This window comes from Engystomops pustulosus, chromosome 1, assembly GCF_040894005.1.
Source record: "Engystomops pustulosus chromosome 1, aEngPut4.maternal, whole genome shotgun sequence".
In the NCBI taxonomy this organism is placed as follows: Eukaryota; Metazoa; Chordata; class Amphibia; order Anura; family Leptodactylidae; genus Engystomops; species Engystomops pustulosus.
The window spans coordinates 161,729,840-161,753,185 of record NC_092411.1 but is presented as its reverse complement, the minus strand read 5'-3'; the positions used below and the strand labels follow the sequence as shown (position 1 = coordinate 161,753,185).

Below are 23,346 nucleotides of genomic sequence, written 5' to 3'. Positions count from 1 at the left end.
GGATTATTTCCTCGTTGGCTGTCTATTTTGGGTCTAGCTCCGGACCCGTCCTTTTGCACCACCTAAGAGGCTTGTCACGGATCCGATTTGGGTGAGAGCTGGACGTGGAGGTGTTTTTGCCTCCGTGACTTACTATCACATTCACTAAATGCATGAAACGTCAACTCTCCCTTTACTAATCCATCCAATGTCATATCTCCCATCTATTATCCGGCAAACAGCAGATATATACCAAGTTCCAGGTTACTCTGCAGTCTTTTTCACCTTGGACCCTGTAAATAAGAAGGCGGCTGATGGCTGGTTCAAGCAGAAATAATTTTTATTTATTAAATTATTTTAGATTGTTCCCTTATAAAGAATGGCTGGACCATTATACAAGCTCTTTTACCTCATGTGTCAACGTCCTCATCCTCATAGTCTGTAAGCTCTTGTGAGCAGGGCCCTCACTCCTATTGTTCCATATGACTGTTTGTTCTGTGTAATGTAATATTATATTTGTAAAGTGCTACAGAATTTGATGCCGCTATATAAGATTATTATTATTATTTATAAATTAAAAGCACTATCCCCAATGTGACACAAAATTCTGCACTGAAAGGGGGATTCTGTGTGCCACATTTGCAGTGAACACCTCAAGAAGCCAGCTCAGTTCTGGAAAAGTATTCTATGGACAGATGAGACAATCTGATCAACCTGTACCAGAATGATGGGAAGAAAAAAGTTTGGAGAAGAAAGGGAACGGCACATGATCCAAAGCACACCACATCCTCTGTAAAACATGGTGGAGGCAACGTGATGGCATGGGCATGCATGGCTTTCAATGGCACTGGGTCACTTGTGTTTATTGATGACATAACAGCAGACAAGAGTCGGATGAATTCTAAAGTATACCGGGATATACTTTCAGCCCAGATTCAGCCAAATTCTGCAAAGTTGATCGGACGGAGCTTCATAGTACAGATGGACAATGACCCCAAGCATACAGCCAAAGCTACCCAGGAGTCCATGAGTGCAAAAAAGTGGAACATTCTGCAATGGCCAAGTCAATCACCAGATCTTAAGCCAATTGAGCATGCATTTCACTTGCTCAAATCCAGACTTAAGACGGAAAGACCCACAAACAAGCAAGACCTGAAGGCTGCGGCTGTAAAGCCCTGGCAAAGCATTAAGAAGAAACCCAGCGTTTGGTGATGTCCATGAGTTCCAGACTTAAGGCAGTGATTGCCTCCAAAGGATTTGCAACAAAATATTGAAAATAAAAATATTTTGTTTGGGTTATGTTTATTTGTCCAATTACTTTTGAGCTCCTAAAATGTGGAGTGTTTGTAAAGAAATGTGTACAATTCCTACATTTTCTATCAGATATTTTTGTTCAACCCTTAAATTAAACGTAACAATCTGCACTTGAATTCTGTTGTAGAGGTTTCATTTCAAATCCAATGTGGTGGCATGCAGAGCCGAACTCGCGAAAATTGTGTCACTGTCCAAATATTTCTGACCCTAACTGTATATATATATATATATATATATATATATATATATATAGCAAATAATGAAAAAGGCAGCTCAAAAAAATATGGTGAAAAAGAAGACGTTTCGGCTCGTATACACGTGAGCCTTTCTCAAGTCAGCCTTTCTCACGTGTATACGAGCCGAAACGTCGTCTTCTATGGATTAAAACCACCGTTTTTTCACCATATTTTTTTGTGCTGCCTTTTTCATTATTTGCTATTTGGAGGGTCCTTTTTTTGCCCGGACCCATTACGGCTTTGCACATAACTACATTTTGCGTCTTTGCTGGAATAACTGCCGTGCTGCTTGGACTTTCTTTCATTTTATATATATATATAAATTTCATTTTATTACAAAAAAGCAAAACATTTTTTTACAATCTCTGAATACATTACCAAATACAGTCACCAATATAATACTACCTTACTTAACATTTTATATTACTAGAAAGTATTCTAAAGATGCATCTATTTATTATACAAAAACTATTTTCACATATTAACTTCTCGTCATAAACATATAAAAAAAAATCTCCTCTACTCCTCCTCCTCCCCACTCCAATCCTCCCAAATTGTATTAAAAATTTGTTCGTATACCAACATTTTCCTAGAATAAAGGATCCAATCCCTCACTGTTGGTGGGTCGATTGATTGATATCCATTCAATCATTATAACCTTCCGGACCCAACATAAGAGTTTATTTACTCTCCCCTCCTGACTCGTACATATTATGGGTTCCAGGCTTTCCAAAAATAAATATTTGGGGATCCCAGGCAACTTCTGTTTTAAGACGTATTTTAATGATTCCAATAATACTTTTTCAATAATTCTGTATATGAGAACGACTCCAAAATTAATGGAAAAAGTCTGCCTTCTCCTCCGGACATTTATTACATTTAGATTTGCATTCTTTATACATCTTAGATCTTAGTGTTTCATGCCTATGAGGAAGCTTTCCCCAGTGTTTCCTTCCCAAGTGTTGACCTCCCATTGTGACCCCGGACCTGTTCCTGATTCTGCTCCTTCGCTGCTAGCCCTGATCTCTTGCTCCATACCCGACCTCGCATCATTGCCGCCTGCCTTGACCGTCTGCCTGTTCCTGACCCCGAGACTGCCTAGTGATCCTGTACCTCAACCTTGGCTGCCACCATGGACAAGTTGTGCCTGTGGAATAACCTGGTTGTACCACGCCGCAGCAAGACCATCCTGCTTTGCGGTGGGCTCTGGTGAAGACCGGGTGCCCCAGGTGTCTGCTAACGCCATTGTCCACGGTGGTCCGGGGGTTCACTACTCCAAATCCTGACACCCACCACATGCCTCCCAGTAGATAAGTAGTCCCAGCACATACCCCCAGTAGATAGGTAGCTACAGCACATACTCCCAGTAAATAGGAAGCCAAAGCACATGCTTCCCACGAGATAGGTAATCACAGCACATGCCTCCCAGTATAAAGGTGGCCCCAGCACATACTCCCAGTAGATGGGTAGCCACAGCACATACTCCCAGTAGATCGGAAGCCACAGCACATACCCCCAGTAGATGGGTAGCCACAGCACATACTCCCAATAGATAGTTAGCCACAGCAAATGCCCCCAAGTAGATAGGTAGCCATAGCACATGTCCCCCAGTATATAGGTAGCCACAGCACATACCCCCAAGTAGATGGGTAGCCACAGCACACGCCCCCAGTATATAGCTAGCCACAGCACATACTCCCATCAGATAGGTAGCCCCAGCACATACTCCCAGTAGATAGTTAGCCACAGCACATACTCCCAGTAGATCGGAAGCCACAGCACATACCCCCAGTAGATAGGTAGCCACAGCACATACTCCCAGTAGAAGGGTAGCCACAGCACATACTCCCAGTAGATAGGTAGCCACAGCGCATGACCCCAAGTAGACAGGTAGCCACAGCAAATGCCCCGCAGTAGATAGTCACATCAAACAAAAAATGAATGTTCACTTACCATCGTTCCCTGCTGCCAGCTTCTCCTCGCTCCCACACTCTACTCTTTGGCCCAGGCTTAGGGGATGGCACTGATGGCGCCTGGGTCGTACACAGGATGTAGGCAGTGGTAACATCGCTACCTGTGTCCAGTGATCAGTCTAAGAGACACACAGCAGCCATCACTACTTATTAAAGATCTGTCTGAGAGCCAGATGCAGCCAACAAAAGAGCCATATCTGGCTCCCGAGCCATAGGTTCCCTACCCCTGCTATACGGCGTATAGTATAGCCTATTTACTATAAAGAATTGCATAATCCTCATTTTGGCAATACGATGAATATTCAATCTTCTTCACCTAATGTCGTTATTATATATTAACACTGCAACCAAGAACATCTCCATAAAGCTATATGTATACAGAGAACATGGCACACACCGGAGTAATTTTTATGATTTTATTTTAATGAGAATATCACTCACTATATGTTGTGATATACTCACTAAAATAAAATCTTAAAATTTACTCCGGTGTGTGCCATGTTCTCTGTATGGATTAAGACGGATTGAAAATCCCATATTGAGCACCACCCCATCAACGGTGTGTGGTTACTATTGTTCTACGTGTCATAAAGCTATATGTAACACCAAAAACACACACCTGCTCTGGAATAAAGTTTTTATTTCAAACCATATTTCAAACCATATTCCATTATTTACACCTATGTTATGACGTTCTTACTCTCATTCTTATGCATCACGGAGGGTTCCGTCATTGTGCGGGTAATACATTGGCGCACATCTAAAAGTGACTTTTGTCATCTCATTAGCTTGGTTTACGGATATATAGTTATTTATTTGGGTTACCATTCTGTAAGGGACCATACCATGATAGATCTGTGTGACGCTCAGTGCAAATTTTCTGCAAAAATAGTTTGTTGTCCCCTGTGGATTTAACTTTCCCTTTGCTGCACATTTTGGTGAATATACACATGTGTATGTGTATGATCTCCTCACATCTTGCTGTTTTAGGAAAGTATGTTCTCTTTATATAAGTGTTCTGGATTTGTACATATGTTAGAGGTCATTTAGAATTTTTGCATTTTATTGCTGCAGAGTTGCATGAAGGTGGTAGTGTGTATGAATTCAGGAAGAGCTTGACTTTAACTTGACCACCATGCTGGGTCATGAAAGAAAAATTATATGGAAGGTGTTAAACCACTTCACAACATAGTGCTAGTTGTTTATTTGGTCAATTTCTGCTGACAGGTTCCCTTTAAAGGGGTTATGCCACGAAACTACAACTACAAAATAAGCTGTCAAAGTGGTTAAAATATTTCAAAAATCTATTTGTAATGGTTACATGGAATTAAAAATACCTTTCTATTTGTTATTATGCTGCCTGTACAGCCTCTATTCTGCTCCACACAGAAGCAGATGTGGGAGGGGCCTAGCAATCAGCCTTCAGAGTCTCCTTCCACCTGCTGTGCTCAAATAGTCCCTGCATTTACTGATCCCCAGCACAGCAGGAATCTGCTATTGGTGCTATGTGTCACCTACCAAAGCTCTGACACTGCTTCCTCTCCTTTTAATCATTGTCAATATATACTTGAATAAGAAATATATATATATATATATATATATATATATATATATATATATATATATATGTACACCTATATATTCATTAACATATTCTGAAACTTTCATATCAGCCTCATTTATAAAAACTATAACACAGTCTATGTTGTTCTTAGCAATCAGTCACAGCTCAGCTATAATGTTTTCACAGCCGTATAAAAATATAAAGCTCAGTATAATGTGTGTGTGTGTGTGTGTGTATATACCATATATACTAGAGCATAAGCTGACCCAAGTATAAGCCGAGGTACCTAATTTTAACACAAAAACAGGCAGAACCCGCTGACTCAAGTATAAGCCTAGAGTGGGAAATGCATTGGTCACAGCCTCCACCCAGTATATATCTAGACAGCACATGCCCCCCAGTATATACCCAGCCTCTACCCTCTAGTATATAGACAGCACCTGCCCCTTGCATAGAGCCAATAGCCACCTGCCCCCAGTATATAGCCAGCAACCTACAAGTATATAGCCAGCCAGTCCCAAGTATATAGCCAGTGCCTGCCCCCTCGTGTATATAGCAAGTGCCTGCCCCCTCGTGTATATAGCAAGTGCCTGTCTCCTCTTATATAGCAAGTGCCTGTCTTTTCGTATATAGCAAGTGCCTGTCTCATTGTATATATAGCAAATGCTTGTCTCTTCGTATATAGCAAGTGCCTGCCTCTTCATATATAGAAAGTGCCTGCCCCCTCGTATATAGCAAGTGCCTGCCCCCTCGTATATATATAGCAAGTGCCTGTCCCCTCGTTATTATAGCAAGTGCCTGCCCCCTCGTATATATAGCCAGTGCCTGCCCCCTCGTATATAGCCAGTGCCTGCCCCCTCGTAGCCAGCAGCCCCCTGCCCAGCCTAAAAAAAACCTCTGTACTCATCTCACAAAAACTCAGCCCCCACAGATCCTCCTCTGTCTTCAGCTCCCGCGCGGTCCTATCGCATACACCATGATGTCAGCCGCTGACATGCATGGCGGAAGTCTAGGTGGGTGCAGGGGAGGCAAACCCCACGTGTACCGTCACTCCAAAGTGACTTCCTCAGGGGTAAGTGCCACTTACCCCTGAGGAAGTCAATCGAAGTGAGGATACGCATGGATTTTGCCGTCCCTGCATTTTTCTAGACCTCCGACATATTTACACTTTACTGTCCGCCTGACCGACCATGATGCTGTGAGAATACATTGTTTTGCTCTACATTGATTGTACAAAATTAGGTGCAATAACATGGACCTTTTCAGTTGTTTTTATGACTATTACTAAAATATTTGTATGTTACTTTGGTGCCGTTAATTGCATCTCTTTCTGTGTATTTTGTAAGGAATTGCAACTAAATCACTAGATAGATAGATGGATGGATAGATGGATATGAGATAGATAGATAGATGGAAGGATGGATAGATATGTATAGAAAGTCCAAGCAGCACATTCAATGGATCTGTTGGTGGGTGCAAGCTTCATAAGACTGGGCCTTGAGTCCTTCAGCGATATACAAAAGGAAATTGCGCAGCACACCAAGTCAAGTGAAAAAAGTATTCCTTTGATTTATTCCATATTCAATAACAACAGCGACGTTTCGGCTACAAGTAGCCTTCTTCAAGCCATTAAACAAGTGTGAATGGTGGACATACACTCACCGGCCACTTTATTAGGTACACCATGCTAGTAACGGGTTGGACCCCCTTTTGCCTTCAGAACTGCCTCAATTCTTCGTGGCATAGATTCAACAAGGTGCTGGAAGCATTCCTCAGAGATTTTGGTTCATATTGACATGATGGCATCACACAGTTGCCGCAGATATGTCGGCTGCACATCCATGAGGCGAATCTCCCGTTTCACCATGTCCCAAAAATGCTCTATTGGATTGAGATCTGGTGACTGTGGAGGCCATTTGAGTACAGTGAACTCATTGTCATGTTCAAGAAACCAGTCTGAGATGATTCCAGCTTCATGACATGGCGCATTATCCTGCTGAAAGTAGCCATCAGATGTTGGGTACATTGTGGTCATAAAGGGATGGACATGGTCAGCAACAATACTCAGGTAGGCTGTGGAGTTGCAACGATGCTCAATTGGTACCAAGGGGCCCAAAGAGTGCCAAGAAAATATTCCCCAAACCATGACACCACCACCACCAGCCTGAACCGTTGATACAAGGCAGGATGGATCCATGCTTTCATGTTGTTTACGCCAAATTCTGACCCTACCATCCAAATGTCGTAGCAGAAATCAAGACTCATCAGACCAGGCAACGTTTTTCCAATCTTCTACTGTCCAATTTCGATGAGCTTGTGCAAATTGTAGCCTCAGTTTCCTGTTCTTAGCTGAAAGGAGTGGCACCCGGTGTGGTCTTCTGCTGCTGTAGCCCATCTGCCTCAAAGTTCGACGTACTGTGCGTTCTGCCTACCTTGGTTGTAACGGGTGGCGATTTGAGTCACTGTTGCCTTTCTATCAGCTCGAACCAGTCTGCCCATTCTCCTGTGACCTCTGGCATCAACAAGGCATTTCCGCCCACAGAACTGCCGCTCACTGGATGTTTTTTCTTTTTCGGACCATTCTCTGTAAACCCTAGAGAAGGTTGTGCGTGAAAATCCCAGTAGATCAGCAGTTTCTGAAATACTCAGACAGCCCTTCTGGCACCAACAACCATGCCACGTTCAAAGGCACTCAAATCACCTTTCTTCCCCATACTGATGCTCGGTTTGAACTGCAGGAGATTGTCTTGACCATGTCTACATGCCTAAATGCACTGAGTTGCTGCCATGTGATTGGCTGATTAGAAATTAAGTGTTAACGAGCATTTGGACAGGTGTACCTAATAAAGTGGCTGGTGAGTGTATATACAATTGTGAGAGGTCACATGACCTCATAAGTGCCGCCCATCCAATTATCATATTTGTGTTAAAATACAAAAACAAATACAATAGCATAGTACATGAATTTGATTTGCATATAAAATTAGATATTTACATATAGTGAATAGAATTGTAATGATATTAGACAAATATACATATAAAGTGCATGTGCCATATACTGATATACAGCGGATTCCCCACAATAAAAGTGATTAAGTGCCAAAGTGCATCAAGTGTATCCTCCTACTGTGAACTGGTGATGTGTCCCCGGTTGAGCTGCAGACTCCGATCTTTGTAATATTGTCTGGAACTCTTGAATAACAAAACGGCTCACTGGAACGCACCAGTGGAACGCATGCCATCCAGACCACAGTGCGCGTGCGCCGCGGTCGTTGTGGAGCCGAACAAGCGTCATAGAAACCACTCAGCAGTCATGGCAACCCAGTAACAAAACTCGCAAGTGGATCACCGTAGATCGCTCCAACTATAAGGTATGAATCCTGGCAGAGCTGTAACTAGAAGGCACAGGAGCATAGTACCCTTCCACATGGTCCAGGATATTGTAAATGTGCCGAACCCCAGTCATGAAATATGGGATGCATATAGCGAACAACGTGACCAGGACAGGGGTGGAATGGTTAACCCCTCCCGGGGAAACCATCCTCCAAGAGAGTGACAACACCACCAGGAACCCCAAAATCCGGGTATACCTCCGTGTGTCACCTCCACTCTATTTATGGTCACAGGTATAATAATACCTTAATTTTCCCTGACTGGAGGGGGCACAATGGATAAGGGCAATTCCACATAATAACACCTGCTGGTGGAGCAAAAAAGACAAAAATTGGCGTATGTGTTTGGTGCCATTCCGGCCATAAACAAACATTGTAGAAAAAAAAATAAAAAACGTCCAACAGCTTCCTCGGGGAGAAATCTGGGGCAGGGCCGTAATATCTGTAAGAAAAATAAAATAAAAATAAAGAGATATCAATAAATATTTGTACAAATATGTTCACACTAAGTGTTATTGTATAACTGTACATGAAATGACCACGGGATTGTCCAACCTGTATGTGACTACACCAGGGCCGGATCATAGGCGGGGCTCCCGGGGCGCGCGCCCCGGGGCCCCCACCACTTAGCCCTTTAAAGGGGCCGCCACCAAATGTGGGCGATTCGGGCGGTCACACGACCGCCCGAATCGCCAACAGTGTAGTTGGCTTCGGGCTCCCCGGCCGATTCGCGCGATGTTCCTCACTTTCGTCTATGGCAGAGCGAGGGAACAATAAGTTCCCTGCTCTGCCATAGACGATCGCATATAAACAAAGATGGCGGCCCCCTGCCGCTAGCGGCGCAGTGCGTGACATCTCAGCGTGTGACGTCACGGCGCCGCGCCGCCGCCGCGCTGCCTGTAGCAGAGCGCCGCCATCTTTGTTTACATCCGACAGCGAGAAGGAAGATGATGACGGCGCGCATCGGGGGAACGCTGGAAGGTGAGAACAATTTTATTGTGACTGTATATAGTTAATTATAGGGGGATTGTCTGTATATATTTATTATGTGGGGAGGGTGTTGTATATAGTTGTTATGGGGGATTGTATGTAGTTCGTTATTATAGGGGGTCTGTATTTAGTTATAGGGGTTGTATATAGTTTAAGGGGGGTATATAGTTATTATAGGAGGACTGTATACAGTTATAGGAGTGTATAGTTATTATAGGGAGACTGTATATTGTTATAGGGGGACAGTATATAGTTATAGGGGTATATAGTTACTATAGGGGGCTGTATATAGTTATAGGGGTCTATAGTTATTATAGGGGACAGTATAAAGTTATAGGGGGACAGTATATAGTTATTATAGGGGTGTATAGTTATTTTAGGGGGACTGTATATAGTTATTATAGGGGGACAGTATATAGGGGGAGCTGTATATAGTGATTGCTGGGGGAGCTGTATATAGTGATTGCTGGGGGAGCTGTATATAGTGATTGCTGGGGGAGCTGTATACAGTGATTGCTGGGGGAGCTGTATACAGTGGTTGCTGGGGGAGCTGTATATAGTGATTGCTGGGGGAGCTGTATATAGTGATTGCTGGGAGAGCTGTATATAGTGATTACTGGGGGAGCTGTATACAGTGATTGCTGGGGGAGCTGTATATAGTGATTGCTGGGGGAGCTGTATATAGTGATTGCTGGGGGAGCTGTATATAGTGATTGCTGGGGGAGCTGTATATAGTGATTGCTGGGAGAGCTGTATATAGTGATTACTGGGGGAGCTGTATACAGTGATTGCTGGGGGGCTGTATATAGTGATTGCTGTGGGAGCTGTATATAGTGATTGCTGGGGGAGCTGTATATAGTGATTGCTGGGGGAGCTGTATATAGTGGTTGCTGGGGGAGCTGTATATAGTGATTGCTGGGAGCTGTATATAGTGGTTGCTGGGGGAGCTGTATATAGTGGTTGCTGGTGGAGCTGTATATAGTGATTGCTGGGGGAGCTGTATATAGTGGTTGCTGGGGGAGCTGTATATAGTGGTTGCTGGGGGAGCTGTATATAGTGATTGCTGGGGGAGCTGTATATAGTGATTGCTGGGGGAGCTGTATATAGTGATTACTGGGGGCTGTATACAGTGATTACTGGGGGAGCTGTAAATAGTGATTGCTGGGGGAGCTGTATACAGTGATTGCTGGGGGGCTGTATATAGTGATTGCTGGGGGGCTGTATATAGTGATTACTCGGGGAGCTGTATATAGTGATTGCTGGGGGAGCTGTGTATAGTGATTGCTGGGGGAGCTGTATATAGTGATTGCTGAGGGGAGCTGTATACAGTGATTGCTGGGGGAGCTGTATATAGTGATTGCTGGGGGGCTGTATATAGTGATTGCTGGGGGAGCTGTATATAGTGATTGCTGGGGGAGCTGTATATAGTGATTGCTGGGGGAGCTGTATGTAGTGATTGCTGGGGGAGCTGTATATAGTGGTTGCTGGGAGCTGTATATAGTGGTTGCTGGGGGAGCTGTATATAGTGGTTGCTGGGGGAGCTGCATATAGTGATTGCTGGGGGAGCTGTATATAGTGATTGCTGGGGGAGCTGTATATAGTGATTGCTGGGGGAGCTATATATAGTGATTGCTGGGGGAGCTGTATATAGTGATTGCTGGGGGAGCTGTACATAGTGATTGCTGGTGGAGCTGTATACAGTGATTGCTGGGGGAGCTGTATACAGTGATTGCTGGGGGAGCTGTATACAGTGATTGCTGGGGGAGCTGTATACAGTGATTGCTGGGGGAGCTGTATACAGTGATTGCTGGGGGAGCTGTATATAGTGATTGCTGGGGGAGCTGTATATAGTGATTGCTGGAGGAGCTGTATATAGTGATTGCTGGGGGAGCTGTATACAGTGATTGCTGGGGGAGCTGTATATAGTGATTGCTGGGGAGCTGTATATAGTGATTGCTGGGGGAGCTGTATATAGTGATTAGGGGGAGCTGTATATAGTAATTGCTGGGGGAGCTGTATATAGTGATTGCTGGGGGAGCTGTATATAGTGATTGCTGGGGAGCTGTATATAGTGATTGCTGGGGGAGCTGTATATAGTGATTGCTGGGGAGCTGTATATAGTGATTGCTGGGGGTGCTGTATATAGTGATTAGGGGGAGCTGTATATAGTAATTGCTGGGGGAGCTGTATATAGTGATTGCTGGGGGAGCTGTATATAGTGATTGCTGGGGAGCTGTATATAGTGATTGCTGGGGGAGCTGTATATAGTGATTGCTGCGGGAGCTGTATATAGTGATTGCTGGGGAGCTGTATATAGTGATTGCTGGGGGAGCTGTATATAGTGATTACTGGGGGAGCTGTATATAGTGATTGCTGGGGAGCTGTATATAGTGATTGCTGGGGGAGCTGTATATAGTGATTACTGGGGGAGCTCTATATAGTGATTGCTGGGGGAGCTGGATACAACGGTTGCTGGGGAGTGGTATGTAGCGATTGCTGTTCCTTGTCTGGACTACATCCGATGGGGGCCCCCACCATATTTTGCGCCCAGGGGCCCCCACCAACCTTGATCCGGCCCTGGACTACACTATCAATTTAAATTGTCCATAACTTAAAATCCACATTAAGTCTTTTCGGTCTAAGTGTGTCTAATGTATAAATCCATTGAAGTTCCTTCTTTTTTAAAATTCTTTCCCTATCACCACCGCGTCTAAGCGGGGGCACATGATCAATTATGCGAAATCTAAGATGTCTCTCGGTATGTCCTAACTCTGTAAAATGCTTCGGAACCGGAAGATCTTTACGATTGGATCTTATTGTGTACCGATGCTGATTGAAGCGTGTTTTAAATTCCAATGTAGTTTCTCCTACATAAGACAATCCGCATGGGCAACTTAAAAGGTAAATTACATAAGTGCTGTCGCATGTTAGATAGTGAGTAATATAATATTTTTTATCATTGTGAAAAAGCGAGGAGCCTTTGTCCATGTGCTTGCAATTAATACACTTGCAGCAAGGAAAACATCCCTTCCTCAATTGGCCCAGTATCCCTAGCTGTCGACTCATATTCATTGGTCCTACGTCTGCCCTCACCAATCTGTCTCCGATTTTTTGCGAATTTATGTATGATAATAACTCTGATATAATTCTGGTGCTATTGTGTCACTGCATGTAAGTTTCGGCCAATGTCGCCGGATGATATTCGCCACCTTGTGGCTCTGGGAGTTGAAATTTGTGACAAATGGGATTCTATCAGAGTGCTTATTTTGTTTAACTCTAGACAGTAGGTCCGCTCTTTGTACATTGTTAACTTTTTGCATGTTAACTTCTATAACTTTTTGTGGATAGCCACGTTGTCGGAACCTATGTGTCATGGTTGATAAATTCTTATTTAAATTGTGCAGCTCGCTAGTGATCTTTTTCACCCTGAGAAACTGACTATAGGGCAATGATTTAATGGTGGTGCGTGGATGGCTACTTTCGTGGCACACCAATGTGTACCTATCGGTAGGCTTTGTGTATAAATCAGTTTCAAAATGGCCATCTAATAATTTCACTGTCATGTGCAAAAATTGTAACTCTGAATCGGAAGTTACCACTGTAAATTTAATTGTATCATCAATTGAATTAAGGAAGACATGAATACCCGGATTTTGGGGTCCCTGGTGGTGTTGTCACTCTCTTGGGGGTTGGTTTACAATATCCTGGGCCATGTGGAAGGGTACTATTATGCTCCTGTGCCTTCTAGTTACAGCTCTGCCGGGATACATACCTTATAGTTGGAGCGATCTACGGTGATCCACTTGCGAGTTTTGTTACTGGGTTGCCATGACTGCTGAGTGGTTTCTATGACGCTTGTTCGGCTCCACAATGACCGCGGCGCATGCGCACTGTGGTCTGGATGGCGTGCGTTCCACTGGTGCATTCCAGTGAGCCGTTTGGTTATTCAAGAGTTCCGGACAATATTACAAAGAGCGGAGTCCGCAGCTCAACCGGGGACACATCAACAGTTCACAGTAGGGGGATACACTTGATGCACTTTGGCACTTAATCACTTTTATTGTGGGGGATCCGCTGTATATCAGTATATGGCACATGCACTTTATATGTATATTTATCTAATATCATTATTCCATTGCTCCAATAGTTTACTTGCAAAATCAACTTTAATCTACTTTAACCCCTACGGGACTCAGCCTCTTTTGGCCTTAAGGACGCGGCCCCATTTTTCAAATCTGCCCTGTGTCAGTATAAGTGCTTATAGCTTCGGAACGTTATGAGATATCCAGGGGATTTTGAGATTGTTTTCTCGTGACACATTATACTTCAAATTAGTTTAAAAATTTTGATGAAATCTTTTGTATTTTCAACATTCTAATTTCTCTACTTTTGATGCAGATAGCACCTAAATAAATTCATAACTTACATTTAACAAATGTCTGCTTTATGTTGGATGGTTTTTTAAGATTCCACATATTTTACTAGAATGTTATGAGGCTCAGAATTTGGGTGCCATTTTTAAAATTTTTTGTAAAATCACCAAAACCCGTATTTAGATGGACCTGCTCAACTTCTACTTGACACTGAGAGGCCTAAATAATAGCTAGACTTGTAAATTATGGAAACTACAACCCGCAATGTATGAAAAACCACTTTTAAGAAGTTTGTTAACCCTTTAGGACTTTTATAGTTAAAACAAAATGGAGGTGCAGTCTACAAATTGTAATATTTTTTCACAATACACTCATTTTGGGTGGAAAATTAAACATTTACAATAGATTAAATAAAAAAAGGCTACACAAAGTTTGATACCCAATTTCTCTCGAGTACACCAATGCCCAATATGTGGTGGTAACCTGCTGTATGGGCGCACGGCCGGGCATAGAAGGGAAGGAGGCGCCATCCAGATCAGATTTGCTATGTCACATTGTACAGGCTATAATTTTTTTCTTTTTGTATTGTTGACCTATAGGGGCTTATTTCTTTTGCCAAATGAGATACACTTTTCTGGTACGTAATTTTGTGGCATCTATAGCTAATTGGTGAGATTTTATTAACTCTTTGTTGGTGGAGGAAATCATAAATTTTTAGGAAAATTTTTATGTGTTTTTTTTTTGGTTTTTTTTTTTGGCTGTTAACCATACCATAAAAATAGTATATTATTTTTATTCTATGGGTTGCCACGATTACAAAAATACCTCATTTATATAGATTTTTTTTTCCCATTTTTACTGAATAAGAAGTAATTTGGCAAAAATATTGTTAATTTTAGCATTCCAGACTTTCATATGCATAACTTTTTTATTTTTCGCCTCAAAAATCTGTTTAAGGGCTTATTTTTTGCGAGTAGAAATGTTCTTTTTAGTGGTCTTATTTTAGAGTGCCCATTCAAAAACAAAAGGAAAATGTAGTCAGCTCACCTGGATACAGAAGAACATGCGGCAACAGCGTGGTGATTCGTGAGCACGGAGGACTGTGGCTCTGGAGTGCACAAAAAAATTAGCCCCTAACCAGATTTGTCAGCCGAAAAATAAAAAAGTTATGCACATGAAAAGATGGTGATGTTAAAATAAACAAGATTTTCTCCAAATTAGTTTTTATTCAGTACAATTGAATAAAATACACAAAACCCCCTCATATTTGGTATCCCTGCGCCCCTACCAATCTGCATAAGAAAACAGAATAGTTATTAGATCTGCAAAGTGAACCCTGTAAAAAAAACAAAAAAACATTTCCATAAAAAGGATAATTTTTAATTAATACCCTATAAAAAATGCTCTAAAAAGTAATTTAAAAAATGTTATGCACTCTAAAATAATGGCAAAAGGAAAGGAATCCAGCTTCAAACGAAACCCACGTGGATATAAAATGAATTTATTTAGAAAAACTTCATAAAACGTCAAATTGACATGCAGAAAACCGCACAAACAGTTTGTGTAAAGGGTAGTAAGGAGACCATCCGACGCCTACGCGTTTCAGAGAAACATCTCCTTAATCATGGCTAATGTGGACACACAAACGGGAAGTAGATATTCACATTTCCCACGATCACGTGAGAAACACAGCCGTGATCTCACATGTCGCGTGTGTGTTCCCGTTTGATTGACATACCTTTCAAATCCAAACAATGCATAAAACATCATATTGCAAATTAAAGCAACAAGGCAAGCATGATACATATAGTATAAGACATAAAGCATGATGAAATGTTGTGGAAAAACAGAAGCTAATACTGGTAAATTACGTCCTGTCTTTTGCCCAAACCTTCGGGGACCCGAGTTTGCAATGTAAAAATCCAGAAGATTTCTCTATTGAGAAGTTTTCTTCTGTGGTCACCTACTCTAGCAGGACGTTTCACCTTTTCTATAGCTGTAACAGATAATCCTGAACAGTCACCCTTATGAATATTTTGAAAGTGCCGAGACAACATGGAAACATTTATTGCATCTTTTTACCGGCATCAGATATATGGCGACGTATCCTGGTTTTGAGCGAACATGTGGTGCAGCCAACATATTGGAGATCACAAGTAGTACAGGTAATTAAATATATGACAAAGGTTGTGTTACAATTAATGTAATTGTGTATTTTGTACACTTGTTTTGTTCGCGCTGAATTAAAGTATTCCTTTGGTGCGGAAAAATTACAACATGTGCATTTCTTGTGACCGCACTTGAAGAACCCCGTAACCTGGAGCCAACCGCCCTGTGAAACATGTTTAGACAAAAAATAAACTTTGGGATAACTGCATGCCAAGAGTTGGAGCCCTTCTGGCCACACAATTAATTTTATCAGGAAGTATGGACCCCAGACTATCTTCCATGTAAAGTATTGGAAGATCTTTGTTAACAATATACATAATTTCCCAATATTGAAGGCTATATGTCGTAGAGAATGTAATTCGTGACATGCGATTTTTGTTATGTTTGGCCTCAATTTTTTCTCTTCCATTTTTTTCTATCAATAACTTTTTTTCTAGGGATTTCCTCTACTATTTTATGTGCTCTATTTAACATCCAGTTTGGATAATCCCTTTGTGACAGATCTCTCTTTTTCTTAATGATTTTATCAATTAAAGTATTGGTATCTGTACAATTTCGTTTTGTGCGGATCATCTCACCCACTGGGATGTTTTTTATAACATGTTTGGGATGGCACGATTTAGCGTTTAGTGTAGAATTGAGGGCTACAGATTTAGAGTGGGGTTCTACCTTTACATGTTTGGTACTGATAAGGGTGATGTCCAAATAGGTACTTGTTGGCTGGACAACTCATGTGTGAACCTGAGATTCATACTGTTGTTATTAATGTATTTGGAGAAATCTCCCACCTCTGACTCCGGTCCCTCCCACACCAGGAGGAGGTCGTCAATATAACGACCATACCACCCGATGTGGGAGAAGAAAGGATTGTCAGAGGTAAAGAGAAATTGTTCCTCCGAAATGGCCATATAGATATTCACTAGGGATGGGGAGCATTTGCCCCCCATTGCTACCCCACATCTCTGAATGTAGTATTCACCTTCAAAAGAAAAATAATTATTTTCTAACAAAAAACGCACTGCCAAAATTAAGAACTCCTTAGTAGCATTCGGATATGTGCTGAATCTGTGGAGAAAAGATGTTAGACTGGCTATAGCAATTTCATGGTGTAGGGAAGGGTATAGCCCCAACACATCACACGTGAGCCATAGATAATGCGGCTCCCATTTGAAGCTCTCATATAAACAAACAACATGCTTGGTATCACTGATATAACCCAGTAACGATGTTACTAGAGATGAGCACTAAAATGCTCGGGTGCTTGTTATTCGATACAAACTTTTCCCGATGCTCGAGTGCTCGTATCGAAAAACGAACCCCATTAAAGTCAATGGGAGACCCGAGCATTTTTTCACTGAAAGAACACATTAAAAGAACAGTGCAGAATAACACATTACAGATGTTTACAGATGTTTTCCTTGTAAGAACAAATTGAAATAACACTATTCTTCCCTTTGCAGGTGTTCGCGCGTGTCTTCCGCTAAGTTAGGAACACTATTCTTCACATTCCAGATGTTCATGCACATCTCCTAACTTAGCGGAAGACACGCGCGAACACCTGCAAAGGGAAGAATAGTGTTATTTCAATGTGTTCTTACAAGGAAAACATCTGTAAACATGTGTGACGTGTTATTCTTCACTGTTAACACTGTTCTTCACTGTCTTTTATTAATTTAATGCTCGATCTCGAGCCGGCGAGATACTCGTCCGAGCAACGAGCCGGTCCCAATATGCTAATTAATACTCGACCGAGCAGTATACTCGGACGAATATACTCGCTCATCTCTAGATGTTACCAATGGCTGTAGCAGATGATCAATCCACTCCCCAAGTTCTCCAAGCGAGCCAATGCCGGCCACAATGAGTCTGAGGGGTGGAGGGAACACCTCCTTATGTATCTTGGGGAGCGAATGAAAGATGGGAACAATGGGAAAATTCAACATATAAATAGAAAAATTTAGATTTAGATCTATTTATATATTGAATTTCCTTGTTGTTCCCATCTTTCATTCGCTCCCAAAGATACATAAGGAGGTGTTCCCTCCACCCCTATGACCAATTGTGGTCGGCATTGGCTCGCTTGGAGAAAAACCTGGGGAGTGGATTGATCATCTGCTACAGCCATTGGTAACATTGTTACCGGGTTATATCAGGGATACCAAGCATGTTGTTGGTTTATTGGATGGCTTCAAATGGGAGCCGCATTATCTATGGCTCACGTGTGATGTATTGGGGCTATACCCTTCCCTTAACCATGAAATTGCTATAGCCAGTCTAACATCTTTCCTCCACAGATTCAGCACATATCCGAATGCTACTAAGGAGTTCTTAATTTTGGCAGTGCGTTTTTTGTTAGAAAATAATTATTTTTCTTTTGATGGTGAATACTACATTCAGCGATGTGGGGCATGAATGGGGGCAAATGCTCCCCATCTCTGGCAAATATCTATATGGCCATTTGGGAGGAACAATCTCTCTTTACCTCTGACAATCCCTTCTTCTTCCACATCAGGTGGTATGGTCGTTATATTGACGACCTCCTCCTGGTGTGGGAGGGAATGGAGTCAGAGGTGGGAGATTTCTCCAAATACATTAATAACAACAGTATTAATCTCAGGTTCACACATGAGTTGTCCAGCCAACAAGTACATTATTTGGACATCACCCTTATCAGTACCAAACATGTAAAGGTAGAACCCCACTCTAAATCTGTAGCCCTCAATTCTACACTAAACGCTAAATCATGCCATCCCAAACATGTTATAAAAAACATCCCAGTGGGTGAGATGATCCGCACAAAACTAAATCGTACAGATACCAATACTTTAATTGATAAAATCATTAAGAAAAAGAGAGATCTGTCACAAAGGGATTATCCAAACTGGATGTTAAATAGAGCACATAAAATAGTAGAGGAAATCCCTAGAAAAAAAGTTATTGATAGAAAAAAATGGAAGAGAAAAAATTGAGGCCAAACATAACAAAAATCGCATGTCAAAAATTACATTCTCTACGACATATAGCCTTCAATATCGGGAAATTACGCATATTGTTAACAAACATCTTCCCATACTTTACATGGAAGATAGTCTGGGGTCCATACTTCCTGATAAAATTAATTGTGTGGCCAGAAGGGCTCCAACTCTTGGCATGCAGTTATCCCAAAGTTTATTTTTGTCTAAACATGTTTCACAGGGCGGTTGGCTCTAGGTTACGGGGTTCTTCAAGTGCGGTCACAAGAAATGCACATGTTGTAATTTTTCCGCACCAAAGGAATACTTTAATTCAGCGCGAACAAAACAAGTGTACAAAATACACAATTACATTAATTGTAACACAACCTTTGTCATATATTTAATTACCTGTACTACTTGTGATCTCCAATATGTTGGCTGCACCACATGTTCGCTCAAAACCAGGATACGTCGCCATATATCTGATGCCGGTAAAAAGATGCAATAAATGTTTCCATGTTGTCTCGGCACTTTCAAAATATTCATAAGGGTGACTGTTCAGGATTATCTGTTACAGCTATAGAAAAGGTGAAACGTCCTGCTAGAGTAGGTGACCACAGAAGAAAACTTCTCAATAGAGAAATCTTCTGGATTTTTACATTGCAAACTCGGGTCCCCGAAGGTTTGAGCAAAAGACAGGACGCAATTTACCAGTATTAGCTTCTGTTTTTCCACAACATTTCATCATGCTTTATGTCTTATACTATATGTATCATGCTTGCCTTGTTGTTTTAATTTGCAATATGATGTTTTATGCATTGTTTGGATTTGAAAGGTATGTCAATCAAACGGGAACACGCACGTGACATGTGAGATCACGGCTGTGTTTCTCACGTGATCGTGGGAAATGTGAATATCTACTTCCCGTTTGTGTTTCCACATTAGCCATGATTAAGGAGATGTTTCTCTGAAACGCGTAGGCGTCGGATGGTCTCCTTACTACCCTTCACACAAACTTTTTGTGCAGTTTTCTGCATGTCAATTTGACGTTTTATGAAGTTTTTCTAAATAAATTTGTACGTTTTATATCCACGTGGGTTTCATTTGAAGCTGGATTCCTTTCCTTTTGCCATTATTTTAGAGTGCATAACAATTGTTTAAATTACTTTTTAGAGCATTTTTATAGGGTATTAATTAAAAATGATCCTTTTTTTGGAGCTTTTTGGGTTTTTTTTTTTACAGGGTTCACTTTTTCGGAACTAATAACTATTCTGTTTTATTATGCAGATTGGTACGGGCGCAGGGATACCAAATATGAGGGGGTTTTGTGTATTTTATTCAATTGTACTGAATAAAAACTAATTTGTAGAAAATCTTGTTCATTTTAGCATCACCATCTTTACATATGCAAACTTTTTTATTTTTCGGCTGAAAATCTGGTTAAGGGCTTATTTTTTACGAGAAGAGTTGTTCTTTTTAGTGGGCTTATTTTAGAGTGTGGATCTTTTTTTATCACTTTTTAGAGCATTTTTTAAAAATATATTAATTAAAAAATGATCTTTTTTCGGAACCTTTTTTTGTGTTTTTTTTTCTCCGCCGTTTACCGTGCAGGTCCAGTAATGATTCTGTTTTATTATACAGATAGTTACGGATGCAGCAATACCAAATATGTGGGTGGTTTTTGTGTTTTTTATACTTTATTAAGTGTTTTTATGGGAAAGTGACATTTTAGATATTTTTATGTATTTATTTTTTATTTATTCTAATGTGTAGTATTTAGCGTTTTTACATGTTTTTACTTGTCCATGCTTGAACTTGAACCAGCGATGCTCTGATCGCACGTAGTGTCAGCAATGTTAGACAGCTGACAGAGCCGCTGCTTCTGGTGCCGACTCCGTTTGTGAGCTGGTGCCAGAAGCAGGACGTTATAGCACGTCCCCGTGCGCTTAGCATCCAGCCCCCTCAGTGTGCCTAGGGGTTAAAAACTGCTGTAGGGGCCAATCCAGGCTCCTGGATCTCTGGCTCTAACAAACCCCTGAAGTACTTGTAAATGCCTCCCTGTTCCCAGCATCAAGAATGATTATTAAAGTTAGAAACTGATGGTAGATTTTCTTTAAAAAAAACAACACGTTCTGGTAGGCATTTTTTCATCATAAATGAATGTAATACCTGGGAAATAAAATTGCCCACCAAATTCCTAATAACATTTCTTGACAAATTTTAAGTATTTATTTTTATGTTTAGTCTATGTAAGAAAATAATATTATATGTTAAAAAGACATTTAAGCGCATTTTTTATCTTTTTAAAAAAAAATTAGGTGTCTGTAATGAAGTTGTATTGATAATCCTTGTTCCCATGACAGCACAAAATTTTGAAAATCCAATTGTCACAAAATTTTTTGTCAGGAGTTACAATTATAAAATATACCTGTTCTGACTTACATAAAAATTCAACTTATAGGACATCTACCACAAGAATGAAGGATTGTAAACAATACACACTGACATACTGGTGTGTGCCCCCTCTGGCAGGGTCTGTTTTTCTGTAAGCTTCTTATGCCCTGTTTTATTTAAAATTATGCAAATGAGCCTAAGGGGCTTAGGGCTGCATTGCTGCCTGGAGCCACTTAGATTTATTTGCATGAGTCATTTTCTCTTAAAAATAAGAGCTTAAAGAAGCTTAAAGAAGAACTGATCCTGCCAGAGGGGGAACACACCAGTATGTCAGTGTGCTTGGTTTACAATCCTTCATTCTGGTGGTAGATGTTCTTTAAGAATAAACCTAAAGAGCCTATCCTGTATATAATTTGAGGACTGCCCAAATATTAATATTACTCCTTCTGTGCCCAACATCTTGCACATTTAATGCCCATGGGAGAATTATATGACAGCATATGGGGACTCTGCAGGTCCTAAGTGTGACTTTCCAACCTAGACCAAGATCCCCTACACATTGAAGCCAAAATGTATGGAATATTGCCTCTAGCAATAATGAAAGATAAATAGTTAAAAGATATTTTGAATAGCCAAATAACCATTTTTTTAATTAAGGAAAGAAAATATAAATGATATATTATAAATTGGGAACTTCATGAATGACAAGCAGGCTTTATGTAAGAAATAATAATGACACTTTTTTTCTTCAATTGAATGAAGGTATAAACCATTGATTTCTCTAGCTATTGCATGCTGCAACTCCCAGCATGTGATTACAGCTATTGGGTTTCCTGACATGATAGAATTTGTAGCTTTGAAACACTTTTCTACTGCTTACATTAAATCATGCATTTTATGATAAAATCTAGTTCAACCTATAATTATTATTATCTTCCTGATGCATTGTGACTCTTACCCTTCCTTACATGTGTGTTAATCTTGCTTATGCTTTGCTGTCCCTTTTGTCTATACCTTGCGATCAGTTGGTACTGTATTGTTGTGTCACACGTATGGGTACCATTTGTTTACATTTAGTGTCCCTAAATTTTGACAATTTATCCAGGTGTCTATAAAAACCTAATCACAGATATCACAATCATTTCTATTTATCTCTGTCTGGATTCCATCCAGTCACCTGTCTATTCACTTGTATTACATAATTTACAAATAAAACAACCTATGCACTTGCAGACTCAGTCAAACACCTGGCTGCCATAACAATGCTTATTCCAAAGCAGTGACGATTATGACATGTTTCTGCAGGGGACGCTGCTGAGAAAACATGGCAAAGGGCTAGAGAAGGTAAACTTGTATGCAGACCCTTCAGTCTTGTGTTTTGCAAGGTTACAAAGTAAATTAAACGTAGCAAGAGTCCATAAAAAACCTGATAATTCTGTTCAATACAAAATACTGTCAGCATTAAAATGTGTCAAGTATACTATGTGGTGGAAAAACCTGTGTAGTCTTGGTCTCTATTTGTATTGATATGATACATGATATTCACCTAACTATCCAGTTATGCTTCCAATTAATGCTGAATATATTATTTAAAAAAACAGCTGGATGCATATTTGGTGTGGATTTGTGTAGTGCGTATGTATCTGTGCTGTATATGTGCAGTAGTTTTTGTATGTTTTTTGCATACCCACACTCATATTTTAATCTCACACTTCTCTCTCCAGAGCAGGGTGAAGCTGCCGTACCATGCAGATGTAAGGACACTGTGTGTGTGTCTGTCTTTCTGCACTCTCCCCTATTATCTTTTTGTCTCTCTGTACAATCTGCCCTTGTGAGATGTGTCCTCAACTTGTACCCTATTATATGTTACCTGCAACTGTGATGTCTGTAGTGTGCAGTCAAGCTGTGTATACCAAATTGTAGTCAATGGTATTTACATATTCATTACACCTCTGATGTCCTTTTCTTCTGTATAAGCATATATATAACGATAAACATACATTTTCCT

At 40.9% G+C, this 23,346-nt stretch overlaps 1 protein-coding gene across 13 annotated transcripts in view; it reads left to right on the top strand.

Annotated features, from left to right (window-relative positions):
• The window catches only part of UNC13A (unc-13 homolog A), a 256,890-nt gene that overhangs the window by 216,717 nt on the left and 16,827 nt on the right, over positions 1-23,346 (top strand). For 5 of the 13 annotated variants that reach the window (XM_072113536.1, XM_072113585.1, XM_072113579.1 and 2 more), the window contains 2 exons: positions 22,644-22,682; positions 23,063-23,092. The exons of 5 other annotated variants lie outside the window; for them this stretch is intronic. In XM_072113536.1, the coding sequence (XP_071969637.1) occupies positions 22,644-22,682; positions 23,063-23,092 (69 nt within the window). The remainder of the gene's footprint in view (positions 1-22,643; positions 22,683-23,062; positions 23,093-23,346) is intronic. 3 more of the 13 variants (XM_072113599.1, XM_072113566.1, XM_072113544.1) reach the window with 1 other exon arrangement.